The sequence below is a fragment of the Mirounga angustirostris genome, unplaced genomic scaffold (genome assembly GCF_029215605.1).
Source record: "Mirounga angustirostris isolate CCGP_5_RB_7025 unplaced genomic scaffold, mMirAng1.0.hap1 SCAF_10, whole genome shotgun sequence".
Lineage (NCBI taxonomy): Eukaryota > Metazoa > Chordata > Mammalia > Carnivora > Phocidae > Mirounga > Mirounga angustirostris.
The window spans coordinates 50,643,392-50,655,797 of record NW_026991718.1 but is presented as its reverse complement, the minus strand read 5'-3'; the positions used below and the strand labels follow the sequence as shown (position 1 = coordinate 50,655,797).

General features: G+C 43.4%; 1 protein-coding gene across 23 annotated transcripts in view; it reads left to right on the top strand.

The window, feature by feature from the left end:
• DYSF (dysferlin) overlaps positions 1-12,406 on the top strand; it is a 205,016-nt gene that overhangs the window by 158,270 nt on the left and 34,340 nt on the right. For 15 of the 23 annotated variants that reach the window (XM_064572348.1, XM_064572350.1, XM_064572344.1 and 12 more), the window contains one exon: positions 10,743-10,841. In XM_064572348.1, the coding sequence (XP_064428418.1) occupies positions 10,743-10,841 (99 nt within the window). Of the gene's footprint in view, positions 1-10,143; positions 10,162-10,742; positions 10,842-12,406 lie in introns of all 23 variants that reach the window. The other 8 variants (XR_010405596.1, XM_064572342.1, XM_064572333.1 and 5 more) reach the window with 1 other exon arrangement.

Genomic DNA, 12,406 nt, shown 5'->3' with positions numbered 1-12,406 from the left:
AAATCAGAGCCGAAATCTGTTAGCTATTTGGAGTAATTGGTTATTTGCTGTGTTTGCTGGTTGGGAAGCAGAGCACATACTTTACGGTCTCTCCTGTTACGGGGGCTGGAGTCACCCGCCGATATTGGATCCTCGTTGCCGGAGCCCTTGGCTCCGGGCTCCTTTCCCCTGCTTGGCATTCCTGTGGTCTCCTCGGGGGTGCACCCCTCCTCCCTCGATGCACACTGCAGGGGGGACAGCCTGGGGTGAAACTTGTCTGGCAAACTCCAGGGCCTCATCAGGCAGGAGGAGGCCCCAGCCCCCTTCAACCAGCCCTCCTTGTGTCTGCCTCCACCCGCCATATACTCCCCTCTTCCCAAAAGATCTTTCCCTGGTCTGCGAGGGACCTGTTTTCCCATCCAGAGAGAAAAGGTTCATCTCTTCTCAGTGAAAAAATGCTCAGCTTTTTGTGGAAATCTGCAGAACAAGAAGTTCTCTCTGAGGTCTTATTGCGTGCCTTCCTACCCCTAACTGTCCTGTCCCTGTCGCCCCTTCCCTCTAGTCTGGGTCAGGACAGTGCTTGGAACTTGGTGCAGTGCTCATGGCTGAGTAACCACCTTCCCCTCCCCTCACCGAGGATGCTCATTGAAGCTTATTAACCAAACCAGTATCTTTAACACCTCTCTGACATTAACTGAAGGGTGGGGAAGCCAGACAGAAGTAGCAGCAAATTCAAAATAGAAAATATTTGAAAAGTAATGTGATTTTATGTATGAAAATGCACGCAGTAACTAGAAAGTAGGTCGACTTTGGCACATAGTAGGCTCCCCCAAAATACTTTTTAAATTGAATTTAAGATAGCTAAGATGAGTGTCTCTAGTTTGATGAATGCTTCAGCAGTCCCGGGAAAGCCTTCAAAAATAGTTTTTCTCTTAAGTAGATTGTTGGAACTCTTGCTAAGCAAAACTGTCTACATAAGCAGAATGAAGAAGGTAAGGAAAGCTTTTGCCTAGGCCCTGTTGGAACCATCACAAATTCTGAATTTGTGATGTCTCATTGCTTTCTTCATAAGTGAGAAGACTCTGATGGGCTCTTCTTTCATTCACCCTACTGGATAGATCCCATTCCTCTGGGCTTTCTGCATGGGTGTATGTGGTCATGCTGTCCTCAGAGGACCAAGTCATGAGCTCATGCATCTTACCTACCTTAGGCTCCAGAGCTGGGAGAGGGCTAGTAAGCTGGCATTCCCCAGATGTTCCCCACCCCACTTGGGTCTCCCGTCTGGAACAGGCCAGTAGTCAAATTATCAGGTCTTGACCTTTTTCTGCTCACCATCTGCTTGACTTTGCTAGATTTCAGGCAGACTTACTCACTGGGCCTTTTGGAAGCAATTCAGCATTTTGGTTAAAGGTCTTGCCTTCCCTCCCACCTCTGCTGGTCCAGCTGAAGTCAGAGTAAGTGGAGTCATGATCTCTACAGCAGACACAGAGGCAGGACGATAGGGAGTGTCAACAAAAGGATGAAAGCCCAGTGTTCCACTTGTGAAAATAATTAAGTGATTTTTGTTATGAGTATGTAGAGTTCTGCTGAATCAACATGGTAGCTGGCTGTGGGCACATGTTTGTGTGGATTTGGGGGGCAGGAGAGGTTTTGTATGAGTGGGGTGGGGCAGGTTGGAAATTGGGGTGCTTGTGTGTTTGGGGGTTTGTCTGGTCTACATGTAGGCATAAGTACTCGTATGTTACGTCTGCATTTGTATTTGTGCGTGCATGAGCAAATAGTCTCCATTGCTTAAAACTGAGGGCATTAATTAAAGAATGAGAGGCATCGTATCATTATTCTAGTTACACAGCTATTGAGTTTTAGGGCATTGGTACTAGGGATCAAACTGATGATGTTGGCAGATCAACAAGGATATTTATCACAGTAAACTTTACAGGTCATAAAGTCTCTTTATAGACATCAGCCCATAGCCTCACCATAAACCCAATGTTGGGTTATATTATTACCATCCTGATGATAATGATTTGTGCTATGAGAGAAATCACTCTCAACACAGTCTAGGATATCTACCTCTGGGTTGACATAGGTAATGAAGGCCTGCTTAAAATTATTTTTTAAAAATAGACTTTTTATATGGAACTACTAAGTAGTTCCCAAGAACTACTAAGTGACCCAAGCAAAGTTTAACATTGTAACTTCGGTGACAAATGAATTTGACTGGGAACTTCTCTCTTTGATTCAAGTGGTCATCCTGGGAGAAAACACAAGTGAGACCTCCTCCCCACTCTCAACTTTCCTCACTGCACAGAAAGTCAGGCTTAGATTTATTGTTGTCAGTTTTTCTGTCTATATTCATGAAATGTGTTAGGCCCATTGAATGAAAATGGGAGATTAACTGTTCAGTGTGTGCTGTGCTGATTTGGGTCTTCAGAAGGATTAGGGTGCCCATTACACTGGATCAAGCCCAGAGAAGCCTGTCTTTGTTACATGGCTCTGGTTGCTCAGGAACTGAATGCTGGCTATTAGCTGAAATTGGAGAGGCTGCCAGTCCGTGCCTTGATCAGACTTACTTGCTTGGCTGGCTGAACGATGAGGGGCCTTGAACTTTGGGCAGGGGGATATAAAGTTTTAATGGCCAGAATTCTTGCTAAAGCCTGAGATGACACTTAGCAAACAAGCCTTTTGCTTGTTTCTCCTCTTTGCTATGTTCCAAGACTAGATGCTTGGCTATTGCAAAATGAGGTCAAGAGCACACTTGGAATTTGAGAACATATGACCATAACTCTTCTAGAGTTTTGGATGATGGGATTCCACTGACATTGAGGGGGGGCAAGTGGTGGTGCTGGCTTTGACACACCAGGGTTAAGACTGGAAGGGCTGTCCTGTTTCTGTGGGGCTCATTCTTCTGGGTGTGCTAACTTATTCTTGGACTTCCTGAGGAAGAGAAGGAAGAAGTGGGCTTGAAATAACTCTATCAGAAGCCAAATTAGTAAACTAGCAGGAATGGTATTTTCAAGTCACATCTGTGAGTGTGTTAAAAACATAACTTTATTTTCCTGTAATTCAACTTAATCTCCTTTTCGAGCTCACATTTTTCCTGATGGCAGAGAAGCCCTGGTATCCTTCAGTAGTTCAGGTTTAAGCTGAGTCACTTTGGGGCTTTTCCTCCTTGTCCTTACCCCTGGAAGGCTAGCTAAATTCTGGGCTGGGCTTCCAGAATGTCATGACCTCCATAGGCAGAGACCCCTGGTCACCAGTATGTGTCTGGCCTGCTGATTTCTGGGCCCATGGACCACATAGACAATAGCTTATTATCTCGGCCACAAGACCCTTTCAGGTTCCCTGGCTCTCTCTCTCGACTAATTTTCAAGCCCTTCTGGGAAACATGGTACAATTTGGCCACTCTTTCATGACACTCTGGGGTCTATAGGAAATGCAGAAGTCTCCATGGCTCTCTCTCCCATGATACCCATGCAGCCATCTCTGCCAAGTGCCCCATGTCCCCATTCCTCTGGCAACTTCTGGGCCATTGTTTACTAGATCCCCAGAGCTATGGAGGGGTGTTTTCCATATAAACTTTGGAGCTAACCTGGGGGCCAGGGTGTGGGTGTGCCTCATCAAAACCATCACAAAGCTCTAGTTCTTTCTTCCTCTCCCCCTCTACACTTTCACCTCCTCTGGAAGGGTGGGAAAACTGGCTGGACAAAACATCCTCTTAAACCTATTTTTTAAAATAGCAATGTTATCTGCCTTTGGAAATTTAAAAGCCAAATATCCCCCTTCATCCCCGCTGTTTAGGCATTTATATATTCATCAAATACTTACTGAACTCCAAATACATGCCAGGCAGTGTTCAAAGTACTAGGGATAGACTGTTAAAAAAGATAGAGCTCTCTGCCCTCATGGGGAAGGAGACACAACAAACAAATACCTAAATAAAATACATGGCATGTCAGATGGTGATAATTGCTAGGGAGAAAAAGCAAGGAAGAGGGGATAGGATTTGCTGGGGGGAGGAGTCATGATTTAAAATCTGGCAAAGAAGGGGGTAAAGCAGATTGCATTTGAGTCAAGACTAGAAGGAGGTGAAGAAGTGACCTATGGGTCTATGGGAGGAATAGAGCTCCTGGCAAGAGCATGGGGGTACTGGAAGTACTCAAGGACCATGCAGGCCATTGTGGCTGATGAGCATGAATGAGGAGGAAAGAAAAAGGGCATGAGATCAGGGAGGTGAGGGGACCACATCACTAGAGGCTTTAGCTTTATCCTGAGTTGAGTTGGCAAATCACTGGAGGGATTGCACCAAGGGCTGACGTGCTCCTGTGGGGCCGTTGTGTTGAGGATAGATTTGGGGGCAAGGCTGAAAGCAGGGAGGCCAGTTGGGAGACTGGTGCAATATTCCAGATGTTGGGGAACAAGGGGGTAGTGATTTGGGAGAAGTGGTCTGGTTCTGAATATGTACTGAAGGTGGCACCAACAGGATTTGCTGATGGGCTGAACGTGGGGCATGAGGAAAGGACTCAAAGGTGACTGCAGGGTTTTGGGCTTGAGCATCTGGAAGAAAGCATTACCATTTATTTACACGAGGGAGCCTGGAAGGAGCAGGTGGGTGGAGGATGGTCAGGAGTTGGATTCTGGACATAGTACATTTGGGATGCTTACTAAATGTCCAGTGGGAGATGTGAAATGGGGGGCTGGAGTTCAGAGGAGTCATCCAGGCTGGAGAGAGCTCAGCATGGGATTCATCAGCATTGGTGCCATTTAAAGATGTAAGTCTCAAGGAGAACCCCAGGGAGTGAGAGTGGATGAAGAGGAGAAGAGGTCTGAGCCCAGAGCCCTGGGGCACTCAGATGACCAAAGGGTGAGTGACCAGGAGGAATCAGCAGAGATGGAGAAGCCTTGGCCAGTGATGGGGGAGGACATCACCCTGGTCCTCTGTAAGGCAAGGGGGATGTTTGAAGGAGAGAGGAGCGACTGCCCATATCAAATACTGCTGCTAGATTGATCGTTGAAGTCACTGGTGATCTTGGCAAGCTTTGGTTGAACAGAGACAATGGAAAAACAAGAATTAGATGCAAGTGTAGCTAACTCTTTCTAGAAGTTTTTCTGTAAAGGGGAGAAAGGAATTAGCTGGGAGCCAAAGGAGAAAGAGAGTTTTCTTTAAGTGACAGAGTACTAGTGTCACCTGTTTGAATGCCGGTGGAGTGACCCAGTAAAGATGCACGTCGGATGGCCTGGGCGAGGGTGAGAAGGATCATGGAGTGGTGTCCTTGAGTAATCCAGGGACACGGGACCTAGGGCAGAAGTGCAGGGGTTGGCCTTGGGTCGGGTGCAAGCCGAGCACACCTGGTGACAGGAGGGAAGGCAGGATGTGGTGCAGATGCTGGTGAGGGCTTGCGGAAGGTCTCTTCTGATTGCTTCTGCTTTCCAAGAGAAGGAAGAAGCAGGGTCACTGGCCAAGAGTGAGCAGAGGGAGGAGGTGGTGGAGGTCTGGGGAGAAAGCAGAAGGTACGGGATGGTGGTGTTAAGAGATGGGAGGACTGGAAAATTGAGATGGGGGGGGGTGGACAGCACTGGGAGCCACTTGAGGCTGTGATGTGAACTTGGAGTGAGAACAGCAACTCCTTTGCTCGTCCCCTCTGGCCACATTTGGTTGTGTGGGGAGCATGTGCAGTAGAGTTAAAACCAGGTTGGTTTGGCCAGAAGTATGACAGTTTCCAGAGAGGAGCAAGGGAGTAGAAGCAGGGAAGATCAAAGGGGTAAGCAGAGGAGTGTAGAGGCAAAAAATAAACTAGTTAATATACAAATTATGATTCTGCTACATGTATCATGTCTGCCAAGGGGGTGGAATTAGAAGACGTTAGCCTGAGGGATGCAGGAAGAAGAGAGGGACAGGAACCACTGAGCGGCAGGCCATCTGGTGTAACCTGGAGTTAGGAAGGCCACCCACCGCCTGTGCTCCTCACCAGCCACTGGACCCTGCCTGGAACTTTGAGGGATGAGGAAATTACAGCTGAGAGAGGTTCTCGAGGAAAATTGGATATGCTAAGATTTAGGTCTTTTTTGGTGACCATTCGATTATTCTTATGAAAAAAAATTTAACTCTTATTTCCTTAGAATACATACTTGAGATTCCTGCTTTTAGAGGTCATAAGCTTGTATTTGATCATTTGTTCTTTTTTATTTTAACAGCTCTATTGAGATAATCCACATAATACAAGTACCTATTTCGTGTACAATTCAGTGTTCTTTAGTATGTTAACAGAGTTGTGCAGCCATCACCATAATCAATTTTAGAATGTTTTTATCACTCCAAAGAGACTCTGTACCTAAGAGCAGTCACCTGCCAGTTCCTAGGCAACCATTCATTTACTTTTGGTCTCAGAGCTGCCTATTCTGGACATTTCATGTAAATGGAATCATAAAATATGTGGTCTTTTGTGATTGACTTCTTTCACTCAGCTACTGTTTTTCAAGGTTCATCCATGTTGTAATGTGCATCAATTCTTCACTTTTATTGCCAAATGTATAGATATATCACATTTTCTTTATCCATTCATCAATTGATGGACATTTGGATTCTATGCCTTGGCTGTTATGAATGATGCTGCCCTGAACATTCCTGCACAAGTTTCGGTGTAGATGGAAGTTTTCATTTCTCTTGGTTATATAACTAGGAGTAGAATTGCTGGGTCACATGATAACTCTCTGTTGAACCTTTTGAAGAACTGCCAGATTGTTTTCCAAAGTGACTCTATACTTTTACGTTCTCATCAGTAATGTTCCAGTTTCTCCACGTCTTCACCAACACTTGTTATTATCGGACTTTTCATGATAGCCATCCCGGTGGATATGCAGTGTTTTCTCACAGTGGTTTTGATTTACGTTTCCCTGTTGGCTAACGACGAGCACCTTTTCCTGTACTTATTATCCATTTGTTGATCTTCTTTAGAGGAATGTCTATTTAAATGCACTGCTCCTTTTTAGTTGGGTTATTTGTCTTTTTATTATTGAGTTGTGTGAATTCTCCATATATTCTGGTTACAAATCCCTTTTCAGATATATCATTTGTAAATATTTTCTCCCATTCTGTGAATTATCTTTTCATTTTCTTGGTGATGTTTTTCTTCAAAGCATCCTGCAATTGTCCTTTATTTTAAAAATCTTTAATTTTTAAAATTATGTAAGGAATACATGCACATCAAGAAAAATTAGAAAATTTTGAGTGATGCTCAAAAATAAAAGGAATAAACAAAACATTTATAATGCTGTCATTCAGAGGTAATTGCTATGAATATTTGGGGTTTGGTCCTTTTACTTAAAATGAAATCACACTATTCATTTATTAACCTTTTATTAATCTCATCAGTTGTGAATAGCTTTCTGTGTCAATAAATCTATTTCAATTGCATCATTTTTTATGTTGCATAACACTTAATCACGTGGATGTTCAGTTTACCCAAACAGTTCATTATTGTTGGATACTTAAATTGTTTCCAATTTTTTACTATTATAAATGAAGTTAAATCTCTATGCATATCTACGATTACTGTCTTCAGATAGATTTCTAGGACAGGTTGATGGGTCAAAGTATGTGTACACTTTTAAGGCTGAGGAAACATGCAGCCAAATGGCCTTCTGGAAAAGACTATGGCCAGCTATGCAACCACTGGCAGTTTGTGAGAGAGCCAGCCCTTGGCCAAGAAGCTAACCTGGTCCGTATCAAAGAAACAACAATATCATGATCACTGATATCAGTAAATACTGACATTGCACTTATGTGCTAGGCACTGTTCTAAGCTCTTTATTCCTATTGACTCATTTATTTCTCACCATAATTCTATCAAATTGGTACTATTATTTGTTCATTTTATAGATTACTAAGGCACAGTGAGGTTAAGTAGTTATCCAAGGTCACACAGCTAGGAGGGGCAGGATTTGAACTCTGCTAGTCTGGCTCCCAAGTCGTAGCTCCCAACCACCCTGATTTATTGCCTTTTTATATCCACATCACATGAAAATTATTGGCAGAGGCAGCCCTATGTACAAAAGCATCGGACTCTTGGTTTTGGCTCAGGTTGTGGTCTCAGGGTCATGAGATAGAGTCCTGGTGTCTCCCCAACCCTTAAATAAATGAATGAATGAATGAATGAATGAATGAATGAATGAATCTTTTTAAAAAAGGGCCAGAGAGTAAATATATTAGGTTTGGGGGACCTAAGGTCTCTGCCTCAATTACTCAACTCTGCTGTTGTAGCTGAGAAGACACCACACACTGTATTTAAATTACAAAAGCAGGTGGCCGGCCAGTGAGCAATAGTTTGCAGATTTCTGTTATAGATGATCATGTGGGTTTTCTCTCCTTAATCAGTATGTTGAGCCACTCCTGCATTCTGGAATAATCCAGCTTGACCATGGCACATCTACTGCTGTAATCTATTAGTATCTTGATGTCTCTATTCAGGAATGGGATTAATGTGTGTGTATGTGTGTGTGTGTGTAATAAAGAATGATTTATTCTTTGAAAGACTGATAGAACTTTGTTCCAAAGGAACCATCTTGACTGATGTCTGTTTTGGAGGTACTTTCTTCGAGCGCTCTTTCACTTTCAGGGTTACTGATCTCTTCATGTTTTCTATTACTTTGGAATCGATTTTGGGAATTTGTACTCTTCTAGAAGATATCCCGCTTCATCTACATTTTCTGTTTTGTCACTGATTTGGTGGTAGTAAATCTCTTAATATTTTCTTTTTTTTTTTTTTAATTTTATTTATTTATTTGACAGAGAGAGAGATAGCGAGAGAGGGAATACCAGCAGGGGGAGTGGGAGAAGGAGAAGCAGGCTTCCCACAGAGTAGGGAGCCCGATGCTGGCCTCGATCCCAGGACCCTGGGATCATGACCTGAGCCAAAGGCAGACGCTTAACGACTGAGCTATCCAGGAGCCCCAATCTCTTAATATTTTCATTCTCCCCGTAATATCTTTCTATTTGATCTTTCTCATTCCTAATGGTGTATCTGCTTCTAGACATTAGATTTGATAAATGTTTATTTTATTGGTCTTTTGAAAGTTTGCTCTGAGATTTAATTATCATTTAGAATACTCTTCTCCTTTCTAATATATTAATTTCTACTTATCATTGTCAAATTTTGGTCTTCCTGTTTTTCATTTTGTAATTTCTTGAGCTACCAGATGATATATTTTCATTCTTCTTGTATAAAAGCAAGAGCACTTAAGACTGATTTTTTCCTTGAGGACAGATTTGCTCTAACCCACAAATTTGGGGGCAGAACCCTCTCACTGTTGGTATTAGCTCAGTATCTATGATTTTAGTTTGGTTTTCTCTTTGACCCAGGAGGGTTTAAAAAGTGGGCGTTTAAATTTCTAAAAGGTTGAGATTTTTTAATTCTTAAATTTCTCATTAGTTTCTAGTTTACTGCATTATGGTCAGAGAATGTGACTGATATGGGTTTATCTTGGATTTATTGAGATTTGCTTGTGGCTTTTAATTTTTTCTAAGTGTTCCAATGGTGCTGGAAAAGAAGGTGTATTTTCTGTTGTTAGAGCATGTTTGTCCACTTAACTGACATTGTTAGTGGTACTATTCAGATTCTCTGTCTTCATACTCCTTTTATTTTTTTTTAAATTTACTTGGTTTTTCAAGATTGTGGGAAGTGTAACAAGTGTCCCACAACAGTGTGCTTCTGTTATTTCTTTGGACAGAACACACTGGTTGGTTGCCTATTTGTGCCTGACTCTGAGCCTGAATCATAAACTCAAATCTCTAAGTATCTGGGCTGGGGAAGAGAAGAAAGACTTAGGAGGGATTAGCTAAATTGGTTTCCAGTCTAACCATTTCAACCTGTGTGCACATATGTGCCTGCGTGTTAGTGTGTGTGCTTTTGTGGGGTATATGTGCATTGCAGTATAAACATCTCTCTTGGGCATGTCTGTGTAAATATATTTTTCTGTGTTATGTGTTTAATATATATGCCTGCATATGTTTATTCACCCATGGCATCTTTTTCTTTAAATTGATCTTAAAATATTAGGGCTAGGGTCAGCCTTGCTCTATGCTGGCTTTTTCTAGAGTGGTTACAAGCCAGGAAGCTCTGCTACACTGTTTATTAACCCATCTGAATGGCTTTTCCTCTCCTCTAGCTGCTGAAGAACCTCCTGGTAAGTTGGTCCGACAATGACTGTAGACTCAGCCTTACTCTGGGACCCACGCTCTGTGCTGTGTGTCTGGGGATCACATTCTGGCCACACAATGGGTGTTAGGGCTGCACTACCAGGATGGGTGGAGACTCTGAGAGCCTCATCCTATGTTTTCCCCATTGTGTTTGTTCAGGCACCCTTGGCCTGGTTCCAGCTGCTCCTCACCCTTAATAAGCCCGAACTCAAAGGACTGAGCATTAGTTTAAAAGGAGCCGCCAGCATTTCCAGAAACTCAGTGATAGACATTCAGTTGACTTTATAGTATCAGAGCAGATTTTGGGAGATCTCCTAGCACACCCTCTCATACAGAGGAGCCTCTGCCTCGCAGCGTCGAGCAGGTGTTCAAACCTTTCTTCTGGTCTGGTCTGCGCAGCCTGCCCCTGAGCGGTGGGGAGTTCCAGCTGTCTGCTCCCTTGAACTCACCCGACAGGAGAGCTCTGAAGTCCAGGCCGGCCCATTGGCCTTGCTAGGTGCCTGATCCAGAAGGGTCTTGCTTGGTAAGTTCTGTTTCTGAGGTGATCTATTTCTTTCTACCCACTCAGGAGGAGGAGTTCATCGACTGGTGGAGCAAATTCTTCGCCTCCACAGGGGAGAGGGAGAAGTGCGGCTCATACTTGGAGAAGGGCTTTGACACTCTAAAGGTGAGGCCTTTTCACAGTGTGCTCTTCAGTCTAACAGCCCCTGGGCACGCACGAAGGATAGCGGGGGTGCCACAGGAAGACAAAACGTGTACACATATGTCACCTTTGAATATATGTGTGTATCTCCTCATTCGGTGCCTGAGGGCTGATGAGTCCTGATGAGCTAATTGAGGCGAGAAAGGTTACCCACCGATTTAGAGCAAGAAGTCAGTGTGGGCTGGGGTAACCAAGAAAGTATTTTGGGAAGAATGTTGAAAAATACTGAAGTATTTATGGGTGAAATCATGCCTGGCCTGGGAGTTGTTTTAAAATGCTAAAAAAAAAAGAAAGAAAAAGAAAAAGAAAAGAAGGAAAGGAAAGAAAAATAAACAGGAATATAGATGATGTGAGTGACCCTCTGATAGATTTTCAAAATATTAAAAATTATGAGAATTGCAAAATATTGAAAATTGTTAAAGCTTGGAGGTGGTACTTAGGGATTTGTTATATTATTCTGTTTCTTTTAAAGTTATTTGAACTTTTCTATAATAAAAAATTTGTGTTAAAATAAAAAGGAAAGTCAGTTTGAGAATGTAGCTCTGATTCCTTCACCCCTACAATTGGGACAGAAATTGCCTAGCAAATATAAAAATATGGCAAGCTTTGTTTCTGTGAAAAAAGAAAAGAAAAGAAACCCCCCAACCCCCCAAGGCCAACCAAACAAACAAAAACAAAGCCAGGGATGAGTCAGCCAAATTCTGGTATTTTGAGGAAATTCCACAAATACAATTATGCTTTTTAAAAGTAGACTGCTTTTTAAAAAGATAACCAGAGGTGACTCAAAGTTACACCCCAAAGGAGTTGTAGAGGTCCTGGAGAGGTTGCCAAATACATTCAGGATGTATCGAATTGCAGATAAACAAGGAATAATATTTTAGTAGAAGGATCTTATATAATTGTTAGATAAGTATGTCTTAGGCCTCAGATATTGCATGAGACTTACCTAATGAAATTGTTTGTTACTTATTTGAAATTCAAATTTGAGTGGGTGTCCTGTATTTTGCCTTGCTTTATCTGGCAAGCCTGCTTAGAGAAAGTATGCAAAGGCTGTTGGATGCAGGGGAGGGGCCCAAGGAGCATCCCAAATGGGACTGGCTGAGTGGGATTTGAGGCCAGTGGGAGTGGTGGGTGGTCTGGGCTTTCAGGTCATTCTGCTGGCTGAAAGCCCTGGCTGGCCACTCTGGAGGGTGATTCTACCAGGTGGCTAAGAGTTGTCTCTGATGCACTGGGGGCCTCTGGGTGAGTTGTGTCTGGAGGCCTGGATGTGCAGAGACAAGGGGAGCCATGGCCCCAAAGACACAGGCCTCCTTAGGCAGCAAGTTCTTCGCTGACTTGCAGTTGGGTGTGTGAGGCTGGGCAAAGAGACTGAACTATCTGTGTGCCAGGAAGAAGGTCCGACACATTAGGTCTGGCATGTGGTACTGTGGCTATGCCAGAAAATGAGAGAAACCAAGAATGAGGACTCCTGCCAGTGAGGCCCATGGCCCTGGCCCCCCTCCTTGCTGCTCCCTCAGATGCCGGACATG